We start from the raw sequence: 19,006 nt of genomic DNA, 5'->3' as shown, positions 1-19,006 counted from the left end.
ATTTTTGTACACTATATTTTTATTAAATATTAAATATTTTATTCATGCTAATCTTACATAATTTGTCATCCAGGTAACCTACATAGCACAAAATGTGTTAGAATGCACATTAACGTGACCTTAGCAAATTTTTAATTCAACCTGATTCATGACTTTTACTCTGTCCAGAGTCTTAACCTAATTGTGGCAATATCCTGTTTAGATATTCTATATATAACTTCAAATTTATCTTCTTCATAAATTATGGCACCAGCCTCTTATAAAAAAATATTCCTGGCTGACTAGTAATACACTAGCAATTCTGACTGTTGCAACTAGTAGTGAGACCAATCATTACTGGGAAAGTAATCAGTAATTTTGAGTACATCTTCCATATTATATTTATTTTGTCCTATTCTTCAGTAGTTCTTTTTAGATAATGTATGTTGCAAGTATTTGTTTAAGCTACTCTTTGAATGCGAGTTCATAAAAATTCATTCCTGCTAAGAGCACACATCTCTCATAGTGCGACGTATATGTTCTTTCACCTGTTATTTTGCTGTTCATTGGTTGCGCACCTTGCCGGCGCAACAGTGAGCCGCACAATAAAAGGTTTCTCTCTTCTTCTCGCGTTAACTCTCTTCCTTCATGTATGCGGGCACACGAGTCGTGACCTTGTGGCATTTGGTACCTGTCCGTACCAGTCGGCGTACGACTACGCCTGACGTGTATAACGATGGGCATGATTCCACTGGCAAATTAGTAATTTTCCTGAACTTTTCATAAAACAAAAAAAAAGGAAAAGAATCTATTATATTCTATACTATATAGGTGCCCCTTGAGCCATGAATGTGTGTATATGCACTTTAAAGTAACATGTGTGAGTACACATATTTATGTTAGCATCATTTTCAAACAATGGTTAATAGAATATTTGGTATTGATTCAATACGGCTAATAAAATAAAAATAAGAGTTTTTATTGACACAGTAGAAATAAGAGTAAAGTATTTCTATATTCTATGTGTAAGTTTTAAGACTAGTACCAATTCAATGACACAGGCTTTCCCTCTGATCTATCCTGTATATAAGAGAACATTGTTCTTGCGTAGAAGATTTTCAGCAACACTGAATGATTAGAGAAGCGATTATTAAAAAACAAAAGATTGTAAATATCACCATATCACCATATTTTTTCATATATTAATTTAACAAATTAACTGTGTGCACAGAACATAAAACAAATATAATTAGATAATAAATACTTATGACAGAGTAATTATAATACCTATGATATAATATTAAAACACAATTAGATAAAATTAATAACGTTTTAACGTTTTAACATTTTTACAATTAGAATATACCATTTGCTTAACACCTTGGACATTTTCTTTGATAATAAGATTATAAATAAAATATATAATATATCTATTATATAAATCGCCCATAATCGCCTCAATTCCTTTCAAATCTTCCACTCAAGATTAATCCTCTCCTTGCTAATAATAGAATACCTAGTTGGGCTTTAAATCATTATACTATAGTACGAACATTCAGTCTACGAAAAATAATAGTTATCAAATGTCAAAGGTATAAGCACCCCCTATTAAGTTTCTCACGAATACTTTTATATTCACCTACGATATCTTATTGTTATTATTTGTTAAGTCACTGTTGAACGCCAAGTATGTTCATGACAATTCCCTCTGAACGTAGTATTGGTAGTAAGTCTTAACTCGAGTATCGAATATTCGATATCACTAACTATCTGTAACTGTAGTGCGGTCAGGTAGTACAAACTTCACTGAAATAACAATTGTTAATAGTTCGGTTAATTCTTCGTTCGTTATATTCACATATTACCCTCTTTTCACATGGATAAAGAATACGTATATTTTTAATATGCTTTACGAAATAAAAATGCGTATATAAAGTATAATTTTTACAGAGGCATAATTGAACACAAAATTGAAAAATATTTTTTCTCAAAATAATAATTTCTTTCTTGATTAACCATGAAACTAACTTGTGACATCGTTGTATGCCTCCATTAACAATTTCTGGCTGCACCACTAACTTACTTACTTTTGCACCTGTTCACGGAACAGAGTCAGTACGTATAAAAGATTAAGTACATACTGCTTACGAAGCTCACAAGCACGTAAATAACTAATTAGCAACACATATTATATCAACAAACTATACCATAATTAAAAAGCAAAGTTGGAAACAGAAATATGAATTATCTCTAATAAGAACTCCACCATATATCAATGCAAGAGTTCTTTTATTATCTAAAACAGATATGGTTAGAAATATCAGAAATTTAAATTTAATCATACTATATGTATAATCATACTGCCTAATCATATTTTACAAGCTATTTTAAAGTATACATATATTGGTCCACATCTGAGAGCAAAAAATAAAGAAGCAAGGAGAAAGGTCAAGAGATATCCATACCTGAGTTAAAAGAAATAACGTACAAAAGCTGTGTATTACATACTATGAGTGATGTTTTCGTTACTAATACTCGGAAGTATCTAGAGATCTGGAAATGATCACATCTTAAATGATAAAATATTATGACTCCATTTCGTGAACAAAGTAATAAGGTTCTACACCGCCATTTTATCATGCAAAAATGATAGAAAATCTGTATTGTGGAATAGCTCCTTTCTATGAACGGAAAATAAACATCCATCGTCTCGCATATCCCATATCTCTTTTTTACCTTCCTGAATAAAGAATACAGAATACTTTATCAGTCAGTGCTTTTTTTTCTTCTTTTTTCAGGGGGGAAATATAGGTTAGGATCAAAGGTCGGCCCAAGCGCGGGTTTGAAAGGTTAGCGGAACGTCTTTTCTCCTTGGTTTCTACGTCTCATCAATTTGTCCACGGGACAGAGTGAGATCTATCGAATGTTGTGACCTTTCAAACTCGCGCTCAGACCGACGTTACTCAGCCAGGCATTTTACGACTTATAACACCCATTTCGCAGGCGAGCTGTTTGTGTTCCCGATCGAGCATCAGAGTTCTAGCGCTGAGGAACGAAAGATCCGGTAAACGGTTCAATATCCTCGCTGTTTCTGGCTGAATAGGCATTACCCGACCGAATCTGTCCATTACTACGTGCTCGGATCCGGATCTCTTGGTCATAGGCTTGCCACGGTAAACGTCTCCCGTCGTCGATTTCTCCGCTGATGAATACTGTTTGTCACTTGACGGAAACGATCTCTCAACCGACACGAATTGTTTTTCGCTCGTGTACTGTTTATCAATTGATAGAAACTGCTTTTCTGTTGGTAGACATTGTTTCTCCATTGGAATGCCTCTTTGAATACTTGTGCTCTTCTGTTTATATCCTGAGTCAAGATCAGTTTTCCTCTTCCATTCTGGTGCACGTGGAACAGGCAAAGGTTCGATCATTTTCGAAGATTGTGAACGTTTCGTATTCTGTGACTTCGTGATATCATTCTCCAGAGAATCTATCGTCTCCACTTTTGACACTGAATTGCATCGTTCCCGATTTACATTTACTTCTGGGATATCTGTTGTTTTGTAAAAGATTTCATTTGAAAGCGGTAATTTTGAATATAGATGTGTATTATGATAGAGTAGAAGCATGCAGGAAAACAATCTAATGTGTCTGTGTGTTCTGGCTATACAAATACAAGCCTAAGACTTACGATGATTAATAGGATTCCTTGCGCTACTTGGTCGACGATAGGATTCAGAATTGGTGGAGTTGTGGGATGTTAGTAGAGGATCGAAGGGACACAAAAAGTCCAGAGGTAGAAGAGCAGATAACCCACCACCTAGATTACACGATTTATCAAAGAATATTCCCAGTAATTAGCACACTTTATACAAAACATAATTGCAAATGCAAAGTGAATAAAGCAATTACATATTTTTACACTAAAATGTGAGGTACTTCTTTATTTGTTTATTAAAGAATATCTGATATTGTGGTAGCAAAATAAAACTAATGAAATTGTAACATGAACATACATTGGTCTGAATACTTACTAGCTTCTAAGGGATTAACAAGCCCAGAACTATTCCAATCGAATTGAGCAGCAGGTACTTCCTAATAAAATTATGTCAATATTAATTATGATCAAATATACTGTGTGCAATATTATTAATTATTAGTAGAATAATATTTAAATAATCAAAAGAATTTCAGAAACTATTTAATAATAATTTTATGAAAATCTAATTGGAAGTTTACTACTTCTAATTGTCACCAATAACAAGATTCCATGAAATCTTAACAGGGGAAAAATGTAATAGCTTATCCGAAGAGTATTATATTTAAAAACTTACTTCTGAATTAGTTGAAGCTTGGGATTTGCTGATATTCGACAAAGCAACTGGTTGAGGATCAGTTGTGGCTTTGATTGGCTCTAACGGAGTAAAGCCAAGATTCGCAGCAAATCTTGGAACATTCGGGTTCCATCTCGGCCCGAATAACTGCGAGTTCTTAAATTTAATCTTCGATCGATTGTACCATTCTATACAAGCAAATGTTACTCACGATATTACGAGAATCAATACCAAGAGAGTTTAGCAATACATTGTTGCTGGAACTGTTTGTCCATTGGTACGTCAAAGCATTCGTTTCCTCAACATTTTTAATACTTTGCCAGACTTCGTCCACCTCACTTATCAATGGCTGTATCTCAATTTCACATTGCTCAGAGTCCATTGAAAACATAGTAGTTATTATGTCCTCTATTTTGTTAGCAGCCTAAAGAAAATTTATGCAAGTTTCTAATAGTTGATTCAAAGAAGATAAATATAAAAAAAACTCACGTTTTTATTTTCTATTCGACAAATTGACTCTTTTAAACTAATTTGCGACTGTTCTACTGAAGGCTGCTCGAATGCTGTTTCGAAATCATTGAAATCTCCAAAATCATCTTCCTCGTTTTTTTTATCAGGTACATTTGTTTCATCCAGTTTCTCGAATTGCGTATGCTCAGAGAAATTTGTAAAATCACCAAAATCGTCATCTTGAACTAGCATTTTTTCTTTGTTCTCTCCCGATTCCGTGGAACAGTCAGGAAACTCTGGCTGAAGTGTGGCAATTGAAGTTTCCAACATAGAATCATACTTGAAGTCGCTAAATTCTTCGCTCGGACACTTGGAAATATCTGGCAGTGCTGTAGAGTAGTGGTCATCTTCAATCTCAGAAAACTGAAGATCTGTGACAATTTCATGTTCCATTTGATCTTTTAAAAAAAACTCCTTACTTGAGTTATTAATGCTCAACTCATTTTCAATAGGACTACAAAATACTGAATTTTTAACATTTACAAATTCCAAACCGTCAGCTTCAAATGAAAAGTCATCTTCTTTAATAGATACATTTAGATTTTCTACAGACTTATCTTCTAATTTCGACCTTACAATGGTATCTTCTGAATCCAAATTCGAATCTTCTTTATTTTCTCCATTGAAGTCTTTGTTTAAACTGTTTACATTATTGGACGTGACTCCAGAGTCTTGAATTTTAAAGCAATCTACTTTCGAAATATCTGTAGATGTATCGCTACTGGAAATCCAATTTTGTGAATCTTCGAACTGTTCATAATCGTAAAAAGCATCATTTAATGACTGTACCGTGTCAGGAGCGGCGGTCGGATCTCCTAAATCTAGACTTAAAGGTTCTATATCTTCTAAATGATTAGCTTCCCCCTCGTTTCCTTCAAAGCTATTGCTTTCGCTGGTTAAATTAACTCCATTAGAAACCTCTCTCTCTACAATAATTTCTTTATTATTATTGTTCACATTTCCCAAGTTCTTTTTGCTATCATTTCCTATGATTTCATCCAACTTCTCAACTTCTGTCCCGAATTTAATATCATTTACAGTATCATTTATTTTCTCAAGTATTAAAAGGTCCTCTGTAATATTCGGTTTTGGACCAACATTTATTTGAGAATTTTCTGGAATTTCTGAAATACCATTTACTCTCGGTGAAGTATGTTGAGATGTTAAAGGTGTTTGGACTGGAGTTACAAGCTTATGCGGTGAATCTGATGATACAGATAATTCTAGAATATAAATGTTGATATATAATAGAAATATATATAACATTATATATTTATATTATACATTATATGTATTATATATTTATATTACATTATATATTTTTATAATATCATATTGTATAATTTTATTATGTATTATATATTTTTGTAAAAAATGTTGTAATTACCATCTATGCCTCCAGTAGTAAAATCTCCAAACTCATCTTCCTCAGAGTCCCCTAGATTGTCTAAAGGAGGAGGCGTAGAACTAACTAGCGGAGGAAATGCCATTCTTCATGGAACTTCTGAAAAATGATGTTTGTCTTCTTGTGACTGAAGAATAAAACTATTATTGTATAAACTTTTTGCTACTTATATAAAATATTTATCTCTATTTCTTAATATAATTCATCAAGTGAAATTCAATATTTCTTGCTCTACTTATGTTATCAAAATAAAAACATTTACCGTCAACATTTTTTATAATTTTATTTGAAAAGTAATAAAAGCCCTTTGAAAAATACAAAATTTTCATTTTCATTGTGATGATACGCATATGTCAAATTGAATTAGGTTAGGTACGTGTCATTAAAGATGACAGAAAATATTGAATAAGGTAATTAGAAGGAGCATCGATTGAGTTTTAACTGATCGTTATATATCGTTTTATTATGGTATGTAGGTCGAAAACAAGATCGGTGAACGTTATAATTGAAACTAAAAAGTGATCGAACATAGACTTACAAAGGAGTGTCAGGTACGTGGAGCACCTTACGAAATGATTTTTATCTGTAGTTCGTCATCATTTCTATTGTAACGAAATCAAACCTCATACGTGTGCAATCTTTATCAGTAACAATTGCACTTGTTATAGTCGTAAGGTTCAGTGGTACGAATCACGAGACATCGGTCATATCACCTGTTCTATACGTGTTGCATCTGCGCACCTGTTCGCGCTTCTTATCGCGCCTAATTTTGAAGGAATACAAATTTAAATCACTTTACAATATCAATCATTCTTTTTCTTTCCTTTTACGATATTCCTTTCTTATCCATCCAATATTTACATAACCTTAAAAGAACAAAGATTCTTAAAAGTAATTGGTATGCATAATTCATAATTTTTTTTTTTAATATAATTTATAAAGCATTACCATCATAAAAATTTTATTTACATTTTATTAATTACGACATAACGTTTGAAAATAATTCATTACAACAAAAGATTATCATAAAGTGTTTATATGAGAGTATTTAATAATTATATTTAGCTTAACCTATTTTGTGTCTTGTTTGGCAATATGTTGTGTTCGCCTGTGTTTTCTCATGTCTCCTTTTTGTCTGAAGCATCTTCCACAAACATCACATGCATGTGGTTTTTCACCAGTGTGAATCTTTATGTGGTTGTTTAAAGCTTCTGTTCTGGTGAATGCTTTTTCACAATAGTGGCACTTGTATCTACGATCCCCTCTGTGTATTAGCCTATGTTGGTAGAAGACAGAACCAGTTAAGAAAGCTTTGTTGCAAACATCACATTTGAATGGTCTTTCCCTTGTATGTTTTTTCCTAGTGTGGTCTGCCAAATCTGGCTTTATTGTGAATCTCTGATCACAATATTCACAGGCATAGGGTTTTACACCCATGTGGAACCTTTTGTGGGTCCACATATGACTGGATTGAGTGTAGCTTTTACCACAGATATTGCAAACATATCTATATAAGAATAAAAAATCATAAAAATTATAAAATATTAATATAACTTAATATACGTACGGTCTTAGTCCACTATGTCTTCTTTTATGAGCATTCAGAGAATTTGCAGTTGGTAAAAGACTACCACAAATATCACATGGGAATTTGGAGCATCTGTACTTTCCATGTTCTTGAAAATCTTCTATAGTCACAAAAATACTTCCACAGAGTTCACAAATGAACTTCTCTTTGCTCTTCTCTGATTTTCTAGGCACTGGTTGGTGTCTCTTCTGCTTATGTTTATAAAGCAAAGATAGTTCCTTAACATCTCTGTCACAAATCTCACATAAAAATACTACTAGCACTTTGAATATTCTTGGGTGCTCTTTCCAGTGAAGAACAGCTTCTGCGAAAGATTTGAATGTAGAGTTACAATGATTGCAAGAGTATGGCTTCTCAATAACGTGAGATTCTCTGTGAGTTTTTAAGTGATCCATATCTGCAAAGTGGCTGCTACAGAATTCACAATGGTACAATTTCAATACTTGCATCTCTTCTATAAGACTAATTTTCTCCTCATGTTTTTTGCAGTGTTCATCTGTGGAATCGCAACTTCCAAAGACTTCACCGCAACGAATACACCTATAAAACATAACTTGTTGATTACTGAAGAATGATGAAGAACAAAAACAAATATACTACCTCCAAATAGTTTGACTGTTTTCCAAAATGATGCTGTGCCCAGCAATGTGTTTATTCAGTCTTGATTTTTGTGTGAAACTTTTTGAACATTCTGGACATTTGTATGGCTTTTCTGGAAGATGAGTTACCACATGGCGTTTCAAAGTGTATCCATCACAGAACCCCTTGGAACAAACTTCGCATACATGAGGTCTTGTTTTTCCATCCACACATATATGTTTTTTTAATCCTTCTTGATTTTCAAATAGTTTTCCACATTGTAAGCAGGATACTCTACCATCTTTACAATGATATCTGCAAATAAAATAAATGGATATATTACTTAAATTTTTCTATAATAATTTTTCTAGGTAATACCTCTTGTAATGATAAAACAATTTTAATTCCTTCCCAAACGTAATTTTGCAAATTTCGCAATACAACGCTTTTGCATCTTTATGAAAATGTTGATGAAACTGCAATCGTTCTTCAAACGTGAAAGTTGCAAAGCATATATCACACTTGTAAGGTTTGGAAGTACATTGTAAATTAGGTTTGCATTTATGCTCATCAAGAGTCTCTTTTGTATGATACAAATTCATACAAGCTCCGCATTTCAGATATTTCTGCTTGGTACCCAAACAGAACAAAGTTATAGATTCGTTTTCTGGTTCCTCATTCTGTTCAATATTAATTTCATTAGGAATTTGTTCCTCATCACTACTCTCAAGAACAATATCGCTATCGTACAGTTCAACATCTTTTCTACTCTCTTTATCTTCTTTATAAATTCTCATCCGTCCTTCAACACACAATGGACAAGAATCAATATTCCCCTGAGAATTTTCTTGAACATCATTTCTAGCATTATTGAAAGAATGGTTTTGCTTTAAAATTTCAAGAAGAGTTTCCTCAGCTCTGATACATTGAACATCAAATTCATTGCACCAAGTAATCTTTTCAACACATGTTGGACAAAGTTGTTTGGGGAGAGGATCAGTTTTCTTTACCTATGAAAAAGTTCATATTTAATGATCATATTTAAAAATTTAATTATTATAGAAAAATTCGTATGCATAGCAACAAAAAAAATTTAAATTCTGTTTCATTTATCTATAAGTGATCTTAATGTTTTCATTTTATTAATTATATATTTACATAAAATTAGTGTAATTTGTACTAAGGAGTAAAAAATTCAACAAATGATTACCTTAACACTTAAACATGTGTTTATTTTATGCAAAAGTTTCAAAGATTCACCAAATTCGGAATAGATGTAAATCGGATGTAAAGTTTCTCCAGCACATAAACGACATAAAGATTTTAATCGATTTTGTTTATCGGGATCTGGAGCTAATTCTAAAATTTCATTCGAAGAAAATGGTTCCTCCTGGGACCAAATAATTGATCCTTCGAATTCATCAAAATCATCTTCATGCTCGCTTAATGTGCTAATCGACTCCATTCTTCCGCTATTCATGTTGGAAGAAATCTACGAATTCTTTTTATCTAAAATTTTAACATTAATCGATTATATTTCAAAGAAAAAAGATATACGATAAATAAAAAGTTACATAATCATGAATTTTCGCTCGAACTGTTTAATTCTTGAGAAATATCCTATATAACGATAATTATTTTCACGCGCTTTCGTATTAAATGAAAAATATTTTATTATTTACAATCTTTTAAATTTTACATATAATATTTGAAAAATTATTCTCATAACATTAATTATATATCATCTTTTTTCAATATATTAATCATTAAGTTGAGATTTTTTGAATATGCATTTTTTACTATTAAATTGTTAAATTGATGTGTAATTTCTTAGTTGAAATAAATTATTGTTATACGATAAGGTTACTATTAAATATTACAAAAAAAAATGATAGTTTTAGACTATCTTATCTCCACAAGTGGAGCGTACGATCGAAATTATTTCAGAGCAGATTACCTCGTTCCTTGGAAATGAAAAGGGAAGAATTCTTTCATGGCAAACTAAACTTGTGTCTTCGTTTCGTCGAAACAATTCGACAGGGAGTCTAATCTTTATGAGTTGAGTGTTTCTGGTAAACACGCTCCCACGACGACCGAAACAAATGCGAATCTTAAAAAATTTTCGCAGTTTAAGAACGTTAGAAACTTATTTGTCATTATTTGATATCTCAATTATAAATTTTTAATCAAATTAATTTGAGTAAAACCTTGATATTAAATTTTAAAGACAAAATAAGTATAAGAAATGGGATAGTAGAAAATATATTTTACAATAGTATCAATTAATATAACTAATAGATGCATAATTGCTAAATTACATTTTTACTCTTTCTGTACAATAAAACATTCATTTATTACACAATATCCTGATTTATAATTATAACTTAATTATTATTTTGGTAATATTACATATCGGACATCATTTTTTATCCTGTGCTCCCTTAATCTTTTGCAATGTCGTAGAACTATCATTAGATTTAATTTGAGTTTGTCTAATTTGGATTTCGTTTGTCTTTCATAATCTTCACCAGTGAAAAAGTATACATATTCTGAAACACAATTTTTACCTGTAATAATAAAATATGTACTTCAGTTATATAAAATAGAAAACTTACTATTATCATTACAGATGTCCATTTCCTGTTTTTTATAGTGTAAATAAAGATTCAAATCGCCTTGTTTTCTAGCATGAGCTTTCCCCAATGATAAAAACATATATTTTGCTTTTAATATTTGATTGATGGTATTTATAAAATTATTGACTGTTTCTAAAGATTGTCTCCCAATAATGTACTTTGGGATTTTATTGAACTCATCCGTGTCTATCAAAGATATCATAAGACAAACTTCAGGTTCGTTAAATAATACTTTTTTACAGTCTATCATTGGAGTCTCTTGTTTTTCTCTATTGTCACTTATTACTGTATGTACTGGTGTGAATTCCTCTCCCGGCATGCTTCTTAATGATAAGGGATTTTGAGTTTCATAATAATCATGAATCAACTCAGATGGAATATTTTTTTCCATGTGATTGATTTTTTTATTCACAGCTTTGATATGTAACATTAATTCCTGGAATTTTTAGATTTCTAATTAAAACTTATTTAAACGCAAAATGTGTAAAAATATAAAAAATTATAAAACATACTCTACATTGATTATTCTGCTTCTTTATTTCATCCAATTTTTGCCTCATGATTTCTATATCATTACATTTCTGCAAGATTGCTGTACGCATTTTAAGAAGTTCTTCTTTTATTGCATCTTTGCCTGGACATAAAATTAAATATAAATATTGTAATATAAGATATTAAATTAAAGAATACAAATTTAACCTTACTTTTAACAAATATCGTTGCAATTTCAAGATCTTGCAATTTTTCACATTGTCTTTCCAAAATTTCTTCCAGTGTGTAAGAGGTTGACATTTTAATATATGTGCTTTGTAACTAGTAAATTGTTAAAAAACAATTGTTTATGGAATAACTTGGGAGAATAGATATAATTTGTTAGGTATTACCTGTTATCACAAATAACGGTCACTTTTCTATCACCGTTTATAAACTTCAAATTCAATTCGGCGTAGTTTACAAATGGCGCGCTTGTCGGCGTCGGTTTAAAAACTTAAGGTAACCCACAATTAGCCGTTCTTCTTTGTCAGTTGTAGGTCGCTTTAAAACTGTATTTGAAACTTTAAATTAAGATACTAATGCTATATAAAGAGTTAATGATTCTTAGTAGGATTGATTATTGTATGATTCTTATATACTAATTAATTAAATTTTGAATTTTTATGAATGTACGCCATGTTCTTGTTTTCTATCATATCACGTGATTAATCCAAAATACCTAATGGCTGCCAACTCATCAGTATGTTGATGGGTTACTGTTAATTTCAAGTATTCTTAAGAGATATTTTTCTTCGAGATTATTCAATACAGTTTAATGAAATTCCTTGAAAAATGCGAGGTGTAATATATATTTTCGTAACGTTACTCGCGTATGCACACGGTATCAGATTTTACCTTGAGCCGAATGCTTTCAAGTGCTTAAAGGAGGAAGTTCAAGCAAATGTTTTGGTTGCTGGGGAATATGAAGTCTCTGTGACACCAGCTGTTAAAACCGAATACATTGTAAATCACCAATTTTCTATCATATTTTTTTAAGTGTATATTGTATACAGAAATTATGTTGAGGTTATATTAGGTTAACTTCTCTTAACTCACATATGGAGAATTGAGTTGTTTTTCAATTTTTAGATATCAAACTACAACAAGAATTGAACAATTTAATAACTTTTCGTAATTTTATAGATAAGAGATTCAAAAGGAGATATTCTATCGAAAAAAGATGATATTCCCCATGGGAAGATGTTGAAATTCTCATTTGTCACAGAGACATATGATACATTTGAAATTTGCTTTATGGCACATGCCATACAACCATCTTTTTCGGGCAGTATGTATACAGATACATAATTCTAAAATACATAATGTTTCTTTATATTTCATTACCTAAACTTAAAAATGTGTTTTAGATATCAAACAGATTAAGCAAGAGATTCATTTAATAACAAAACGTGGAATTGAAGCAAAGAATTATGAAGGAGTAAGTTCTTTGAATGATTTTAATATATAGATATATCAAATTGTTTTCATCAATTTGATTTTTAAATTATTCTTATGTAACAATTCTGTTTCATTCTTGATAAAGTATGTATTGAATATTTCATAGGAATTGACAATCCTTAATTTTACCCTAATTTTCAATTTACAAAAGGAAATTATATTTTCTCTCCTTTTCTTTTACATAATATGAAATATTGTATAAAAAATATAATATTTCGTAATATATTCTATGGATTGTCAATATCTATCACCTTTAGCAAAAGTTTCAAGGATAAACTTACAATATTTCCTATCTTTTCTTTGTTTTATATGTGGCTTGTATGGGCACACAGTTGGTAATGTAGCAATATTGATTTTATTAGTGATCACCCATATGGCTTTTAATGGCATGGGTTTTAGCATGAATTAGTTAGCACAATATCTGAAAAATTTTGTTTAGAAAAAAAGTTACTTCATAATATTTTAATAAAACCCAATTTTATTTTTAATGGAGTATGAGCACAGATTTGAGTTTCCTAGACATAGACTTATATTTTATATTAAATTGTGTTTGAATTTTGAGTTTAATTAATTCTAAATCTGGAATTTGACAGTATGAAATAACAATTAACTAATTAACTACTTTTATTTAAGATTGGTGAAGCAGCAAAGCTTAAACCTTCTGAAGTTGAATTAAAACGTCTGGAAGATTTATCCGAAGCTATTGTCCAAGATTTTGCTCGAATGCGGAAAAATGAAGAAGAAATGAGAGACACAAATGGTATTACAAGATATAAAAATAACTAAATATCTTTTTTGTTAAACCCTTTGGCGGAATTAAAAAAGCATTTAATTACCTTTCTTAAAATTTTCAGAGGCAACGAACACACGCGTACTTTATTTCAGTATATTTTCCATGTGCTGGCTTTTGGTTCTTTCAATCTGGCAAGTCCTTTACTTAAGACGTTTCTTCAAAGCGAAGAAGCTCATAGAATAATTAGCACATTGAAATAATGGAATTTGTCAAAATTCTTACAATTTTTACACTTTCCAAAATTTTATTTATTTTTTGTTCTTCAGTAAACGATTAAAAACTACTATCGTTATAAAATTGTGGGAAAATTGACTCACTTAAGTTTTGTATACTCAAATTTGAATAAAAAATAAATAAAGTAATAATCAAATAATTGTAAAAATAATTTAGTAAATTATATGTGCCTTTAAAATTCTTACTGTATTGTAATACAAGTTTATGAAAGAGGGATTATAAAAAAGATAATATATTTTATAGGTTATATTTAATTTATTATCGATTTTGGTAAAAGACAAATTTTAAACTGTATTTTATTTATTAACCTATAATAAAAGTTTAATATATATTCTTAATCTTTATTACTTAAATATAAGCTATAATATAATATTCCAGTATATTATTTCAAAAATTTAAATCAAAGTTCGATTTATTTCGATTTATTGTGAACATGGTAATTTAAACATAACCTATATAAAATCGTCGTAAACTGATTGTTTAGAAAAAAGTTCCTTCGTATATAGTTTAGAAATTTTATATTATTATAAAGTGAAAAATGCAGGAAACATCTACTATAAAGTCCATGATTAGCAATAGAAACCGTGATTGTTTGGGCTGTAGAATTTTCAGTGGCTGCGGTCTTATTGGTTCCGGCTTATATGTTGCATATCACTCAAAAAAATTCCAGAAATGGACTGGAAAAACGACAATGTACACAATGGGAAGCGGTAACTTATCAATTTGTTTCTACATTTTTCTATATTTAATTTTTAAAGTATTTTCACGTATCACATGTTTCGATATATCTATGTAAATAAACTGTATATTTTAGTTAAGAATTAAGTCGTTATTGGATATTTTTTAACAATTAGATTAGTCTGAAATAGTATTTTTTATTATTTCTACAAACTTCATGCAATTTCGAATGAAATAAATTTGGCCGGTAAACAAACTTTTGAGGTTAGGATATTTTCGACGAAAATCGAATGTAAGTATTGGCTCATGAAAGTATTGGTACACCTAGCACGGAAAATTTTAAATCTAAGATTATATGAGTAAAATATTGCGATTATATGAGTAAAAGTTGGAACCAATCTGAAAATGTATGAAGAATTTACAGAACATATATTATAAAAATTTAACTAATTTATAGCTGAATGTACAAGAATAATAGTCTTAAACATATGATTAATGCTAATGATGATCTCACTAAAGAAACCATGCAGATATAATAATAAGATAGGTCATTTTGATGATCTTTGGGAGTATATGCTGGCAATAAATCAGTGCAATAAATATCTTGTCGTCTCTATATTCTAAGATCAAGAAACGTTAGGGTATATAGGTTGAGAGAGCAGAAAGTGAAAATAACTTTGCTGTGGACTCAACTTTTTAAAATAATATATACAAGATATACTACTAACAATATAATGGCTTTTTCTCGATTTAAAAATGTCTATTCTGCGGCTCGCCTGTTTATTCCGGCGTACGTATATACCAATTGATCAGCATAACGATTACGCGTTCAAACTTCCTCGCCGGGGATTAGCTGTCGTTGTGATGAGCCGGCTCTGATGTTACTCTTTCTTCCTGGGCTTTTTCGCGACGATAACGGTTTCACAATAGTTTTCATTTTTGACCTTGCGCCGTCCGCACCGCTACGTACACACATACTCGCACATATATCTACTTCCTAAAATATACATTTTTAGATTTGTTCCAAATTTTACCAATACGTACATGTAATCACAATAATCGTGACTCATGACTCGTTACAGTGCTAATGAAATTTCAGAATATATTATATAATATATTTATAAAAGTTTTCTGTGAGTATTCAAATACTTTTACGAGCCAATATAAATTGTAATTTATGTCTGACAATAAAAATTTTGCGAAATTTTTCCAGCTTTAATGCTGCTTGGCACTGCACGAGTTTTGGACCTCCCTCCATTTCGCAAACAATCTAACCATGGTTAACTTGTAAACGAATATTTATTCAACTTTCATTACTTATACAAATATTTTGATATCATTTTGTTATCTGTTTTTATATTTTTACTATAACTGTGAAATATAGATACAGATATAGCTATTTGAAAAAACATCGCATCTATTTTCGTATTTGTTTTTTTATGTAAAAATAAACATGATCACTAATTTTTGTTAACGTAGACTAGTAAATCTGTTTAGAAGCTAATAAAGAAGCTAATAAACAAACGATATTAACGCAATTTTTATTACAAAAGATATAATTTTCGCAGTTGATTGAATCGTTATCATCATCAATCATATTTCGATTCTAATTAAACTAGAATCGAAATATTATTATGCAAATCCTCGAAAATTTTATCGCGCTGGATCAATAGTTTTATTACTGAAAATATTTTATATAATTTTTAAATATTATTCTATTCGTGTAATTAACTAGAAATTTGGCTAAAACTAATGCAAATCATAGAAGAAATAAACGAATATGAAATCTGTACAGCAAAGTGAAACGGTTTATTATTGTTTCAGTTAAGATTTAGATACAAAAATTGTCTCCAGAGAAAATTCTTTACCCTTTAATACTTATTTTTATTGTCATAGAATTTTTGTAAATGCATCGATATCTATCTGGCTGTCTTGTTTGTTGTTAGCTCGGTTTATTATTTATATTTACACGCGAATGATCGCTGTTTGCTCGCTGGCGACCGACGGCTTAGAAGATGTTTTGTAATCCCATTGTCGCCAAATGACAAACAAAAGCTGTCACTCTAATAAATATGTTGCATCCGATGGACTGTTGTAACGGACGATAAGGAAATGGAATAAGAATTTCTCCAAGATGCATCAGACGGTTGCACATCGATAAATAGTGATAAACATCATTCGGACTTAAGAGATCGAAAATTTCGAAACTTTCGACGCCAGTGTGAGTCTCGATGATTAAATAAGTGCATTAAGTTAAATAAGCGTTGGAATGTTTTAGGTATGTTTAACTGTAGTTAATTTGTTTAGTTTCCATTCGTTGCCAACTGTTGATAAATATTAGCACGTGCTTAAAATTATCATCTAATTTCAACTAATAAGCTATAATAGGATTTTGAAATTATAAACGATACTTTTCTTTTTATAAAAAAACAAATGTTTCTTTATTTTCAATAACATTCCTTTCGTGTCGAGTATTATACATTCTATATGATACTTTTTGTATTATTCGGTGGTAACATATATTTAAAAAAATACATATATATATTATAAAATAATATATATATTGCAAGTTATGGATAATCATGCAAAAAAATTATAATTATTTATAATCTGTACAACAGACTAGCTCTGAGATGTTTATCACTCATACTGCGCGTCCTGCAATAGAAGAAATAATAAATACATTAATAAATTATACAATAGTAAAGATGAATTTAATACATTTTGTTAGAAAGTTAATCAAGAGGTTTGTACGAAAATTAAACATGTGTTCGAAACTTACATATTTAATGTATGATAGAAAAATGTCATAGATCATTGTCATAAAATTGATATAGAGCACCCTATAGTGTAGAGGTACGAATAAGAAATTAATGCACTGTGTTGGAGGCCAAAAGCAACAGTCAACCTGAACATAAATAGAATAAAAAGGAAATTACAGTTATAATACATATATAACTTGAATGTGCCATGAAGGAAATGTAATAATAGTTTGGGAAAGCGAAGTGTGTGTATGTATATGTATATATATACATATATATAATATATGTACCTTCCACGTATCGTACAATTTCAGTTTCATTTCCTCGCGAATCTCCTCCATAGTGCGGTGTTCTAAAAGACCAAGACCAATAAAAAATATTCCTAGACAAGTTGGACTGGCTATACTTTGATCTAGACAGGTCTTTTTGATAACGGAGAGTACAGTTTTCCCGGGAACTACCCTATCCAAAATCATGTAGAACCAGTGATGAAAAGGACCTTGAAGTAGACCCACAATAGCCATGTTTTTAGTCCTCACATAATCGTGCATATATTTGTCGGAATCTTTTGAGTTATAAAATTTTTGTTCTGCATGTGGGGACGCTGCCATAACGTATGTTCTAGTAGGTAAACATTTATGCTTTCTCAAATATTCATTGCGTTGTTGGAGAACGTCCCCTGCCGCCATCATCAAACCACAACTCACAGTATTGGTCACTAAAAGATACTTGCCTAAAATTTGTATTAATGATTATAAATTACTATAATTTGAAGTTACTTGAAAATTCATTAATATTTGTCAAGATTGTACAAAAATTTGAAAATTTAAATATATAAAATATTCGTACTTACCAAACAATTTTTTCCACACGGTCATTTGCGTACTGAACTTAAAGTCTATTAGATAATTACTTTTTATTATTAGCCTGATTTTTTAAATATTTGTATATTAGATTTCTTTCTTCTGTATTTTATTTAAAATTCTTTTTTTACTATTAGATAATCATAGAGATTTTAATTTTTCGATGCTTGTGAAGACGAAAATGTTGTCGAACGTGACCCAATAACATACCGGTTCCGACTAACTAAAAAGCGAATACCTTTTACATAGATTTTCAAAACAGATATAAGTTACCGCTTTGTAATATAAATCTGCGCATTACTGAATATAAATTTGCGAAACCGCGGTTATTATAAGATGGTATGCAATCGAAAGTTGCGCCGCGTCTGCGCGGTAGATCTACAACCCCACCGTTCAGCATTTTCTACTTGTTTAAACATTAATCTTTCCATAATCCTTGTTTGGCAAAAAAAACTAACTTAATTTTGGGCCACGCCAAACTTGTGATTTCTCTTTGATAACATATGATAATTTTTTACCAAAAGTCCAAAAATATTAGTTTTAAGGCGCGATAATCATTTTTTTAAAAGTTGTGCATATAGAAGTTTATGCATATTATACAATCTGGGCATACATATCTTTTCACTACACTGTAGATTTTTATGCATTTATAG

The 19,006-nt window shown here is 30.5% G+C and overlaps 6 protein-coding genes across 14 annotated transcripts; 2 read left to right on the top strand and 4 right to left on the bottom strand.

The window, feature by feature from the left end:
* Window positions 1–937: 937 nt before the first annotated feature.
* On the bottom strand, window positions 938–6,949 carry LOC100741340 (aftiphilin). 4 transcript variants are annotated; one of them, XM_024367478.2, is made up of 8 exons: window positions 6,767–6,949; window positions 6,211–6,327; window positions 4,803–6,046; window positions 4,525–4,737; window positions 4,314–4,469; window positions 4,014–4,074; window positions 3,671–3,799; window positions 938–3,532 (listed from the first exon to the last, which is right to left on the bottom strand). In XM_024367478.2, exons 2-8 carry the CDS (start codon window positions 6,311–6,313, stop codon window positions 2,943–2,945), a joined length of 2,496 nt encoding a protein of 831 aa, XP_024223246.1. In that variant the 5' UTR covers window positions 6,314–6,327; window positions 6,767–6,949; the 3' UTR covers window positions 938–2,942. The 4 variants fall into 4 exon arrangements, with proteins under 4 accessions (XP_024223246.1, XP_024223247.1, XP_012240821.1 ...); XM_024367479.2 differs by having other exon boundaries at window positions 6,220–6,327; XM_012385398.3 differs by having other exon boundaries at window positions 4,314–4,460; window positions 6,767–6,948.
* Window positions 6,659–10,649, bottom strand: LOC100748576 (zinc finger protein 678-like). 2 transcript variants are annotated; one of them, XM_033320548.1, is made up of 7 exons: window positions 10,353–10,649; window positions 9,606–9,904; window positions 8,774–9,405; window positions 8,417–8,710; window positions 7,796–8,356; window positions 7,300–7,735; window positions 6,659–7,094 (listed from the first exon to the last, which is right to left on the bottom strand). In XM_033320548.1, exons 2-6 carry the CDS (start codon window positions 9,873–9,875, stop codon window positions 7,300–7,302), a joined length of 2,193 nt encoding a protein of 730 aa, XP_033176439.1. In that variant the 5' UTR covers window positions 9,876–9,904; window positions 10,353–10,649; the 3' UTR covers window positions 6,659–7,094. The 2 variants fall into 2 exon arrangements, with proteins under 2 accessions (XP_033176439.1, XP_003489395.2); XM_003489347.4 differs by lacking the exon at window positions 6,659–7,094 and having other exon boundaries at window positions 7,184–7,735.
* An 80-nt stretch (window positions 10,650–10,729) lies between these two features.
* Window positions 10,730–12,108, bottom strand: LOC100741102 (spindle and kinetochore-associated protein 1). Of its 3 annotated transcripts, XM_012385400.3 has the most exons (5): window positions 11,916–12,108; window positions 11,736–11,844; window positions 11,544–11,665; window positions 11,011–11,467; window positions 10,787–10,962 (listed from the first exon to the last, which is right to left on the bottom strand). In XM_012385400.3, the coding sequence occupies exons 2-5, from the start codon at window positions 11,821–11,823 to the stop codon at window positions 10,787–10,789; spliced, it is 843 nt and encodes a 280-aa protein (XP_012240823.1). In that variant the 5' UTR covers window positions 11,824–11,844; window positions 11,916–12,108. The 3 variants fall into 3 exon arrangements, with proteins under 3 accessions (XP_003489332.1, XP_012240824.1, XP_012240823.1); XM_003489284.4 differs by having other exon boundaries at window positions 10,730–10,944; window positions 11,736–12,085; XM_012385401.3 differs by lacking the exon at window positions 11,916–12,108 and having other exon boundaries at window positions 10,730–10,962; window positions 11,736–11,823.
* A 129-nt stretch (window positions 12,109–12,237) lies between these two features.
* On the top strand, window positions 12,238–14,201 carry LOC100740984 (transmembrane emp24 domain-containing protein bai). Of its 2 annotated transcripts, XM_024367485.2 has the most exons (6): window positions 12,238–12,528; window positions 12,709–12,853; window positions 12,933–13,003; window positions 13,356–13,358; window positions 13,657–13,783; window positions 13,878–14,201. In XM_024367485.2, exons 1-6 carry the CDS (start codon window positions 12,358–12,360, stop codon window positions 13,997–13,999), a joined length of 639 nt encoding a protein of 212 aa, XP_024223253.1. In that variant the 5' UTR covers window positions 12,238–12,357; the 3' UTR covers window positions 14,000–14,201. The 2 variants fall into 2 exon arrangements, with proteins under 2 accessions (XP_024223253.1, XP_003489331.1); XM_003489283.3 differs by lacking the exon at window positions 13,356–13,358.
* A 228-nt stretch (window positions 14,202–14,429) lies between these two features.
* On the top strand, window positions 14,430–16,527 carry LOC100740865. Of its 2 annotated transcripts, none has more exons than XM_012385450.3 (2): window positions 14,430–14,743; window positions 15,942–16,527. In XM_012385450.3, the coding sequence occupies exons 1-2, from the start codon at window positions 14,589–14,591 to the stop codon at window positions 16,000–16,002; spliced, it is 216 nt and encodes a 71-aa protein (XP_012240873.1). In that variant the 5' UTR covers window positions 14,430–14,588; the 3' UTR covers window positions 16,003–16,527. The 2 variants fall into 2 exon arrangements, with proteins under 2 accessions (XP_012240873.1, XP_003489330.1); XM_003489282.3 differs by having other exon boundaries at window positions 14,446–14,760.
* Window positions 16,528–17,347: 820 nt separating this feature from the next.
* LOC100748336 (mpv17-like protein 2) lies at window positions 17,348–18,940 on the bottom strand. The gene is made up of 4 exons (XM_012385449.3): window positions 18,344–18,940; window positions 17,781–18,223; window positions 17,511–17,636; window positions 17,348–17,386 (listed from the first exon to the last, which is right to left on the bottom strand). The coding sequence occupies exons 1-4, from the start codon at window positions 18,366–18,368 to the stop codon at window positions 17,369–17,371; spliced, it is 612 nt and encodes a 203-aa protein (XP_012240872.1). The 5' UTR covers window positions 18,369–18,940; the 3' UTR covers window positions 17,348–17,368.
* Window positions 18,941–19,006: the final 66 nt, after the last annotated feature.

This window comes from Bombus impatiens, unplaced genomic scaffold (assembly GCF_000188095.3).
Source record: "Bombus impatiens unplaced genomic scaffold, BIMP_2.2 scf_0320, whole genome shotgun sequence".
Lineage (NCBI taxonomy): Eukaryota > Metazoa > Arthropoda > Insecta > Hymenoptera > Apidae > Bombus > Bombus impatiens.
This window is presented reverse-complemented; position numbering and strand designations above follow the sequence as displayed.

Bases quoted from the DNA above. Each gene is read 5' to 3' on its own strand.
- LOC100741340 (XM_024367478.2), bottom strand. From the start codon at position 6,313: ATGGCATTTCCTCCGCTAGTTAGTTCTACGCCTCCTCCTTTAGACAAT. The intron at 4,738-4,802 runs GTGAGTTTTTTT...AATTTTCTTTAG, and splicing joins GTCGAATAGAAAATAAAAAC to GCTGCTAACAAAATAGAGGA. The intron at 4,075-4,313 runs GTAAGTTTTTAA...TAATTTTATTAG, and splicing joins AAGCTTCAACTAATTCAGAA to GAAGTACCTGCTGCTCAATT.
- LOC100748576 (XM_033320548.1), bottom strand. From the start codon at position 9,875: ATGAATAGCGGAAGAATGGAGTCGATTAGCACATTAAGCGAGCATGAA. The intron at 9,406-9,605 runs GTAATCATTTGT...ACTTTTTCATAG, and splicing joins ACACATGTTTAAGTGTTAAG to GTAAAGAAAACTGATCCTCT. The intron at 8,711-8,773 runs GTATTACCTAGA...TTTTATTTGCAG, and splicing joins TTGTTTTATCATTACAAGAG to ATATCATTGTAAAGATGGTA.
- LOC100741102 (XM_012385400.3), bottom strand. From the start codon at position 11,823: ATGTCAACCTCTTACACACTGGAAGAAATTTTGGAAAGACAATGTGAA. The intron at 11,666-11,735 runs GTAAGGTTAAAT...TTTTATGTCCAG, and splicing joins TGCAACGATATTTGTTAAAA to GCAAAGATGCAATAAAAGAA. The intron at 10,963-11,010 runs GTAAGTTTTCTA...TTATTATTACAG, and splicing joins GGACATCTGTAATGATAATA to GTAAAAATTGTGTTTCAGAA.
- LOC100740984 (XM_024367485.2), top strand. From the start codon at position 12,358: ATGCGAGGTGTAATATATATTTTCGTAACGTTACTCGCGTATGCACAC. The intron at 12,854-12,932 runs GTATGTATACAG...AATGTGTTTTAG, and splicing joins ACAACCATCTTTTTCGGGCA to ATATCAAACAGATTAAGCAA. The intron at 13,784-13,877 runs GTATTACAAGAT...TAAAATTTTCAG, and splicing joins AGAAATGAGAGACACAAATG to AGGCAACGAACACACGCGTA.
- LOC100740865 (XM_003489282.3), top strand. From the start codon at position 14,589: ATGCAGGAAACATCTACTATAAAGTCCATGATTAGCAATAGAAACCGT. The intron at 14,761-15,941 runs GTAACTTATCAA...AAATTTTTCCAG, and splicing joins AATGTACACAATGGGAAGCG to CTTTAATGCTGCTTGGCACT.
- LOC100748336 (XM_012385449.3), bottom strand. From the start codon at position 18,368: ATGACCGTGTGGAAAAAATTGTTTG. The intron at 18,224-18,343 runs GTAAGTACGAAT...TACAAATTTTAG, and splicing joins CGTGTGGAAAAAATTGTTTG to GCAAGTATCTTTTAGTGACC. The intron at 17,637-17,780 runs GTACATATATTA...ATTTATGTTCAG, and splicing joins AATTGTACGATACGTGGAAG to GTTGACTGTTGCTTTTGGCC.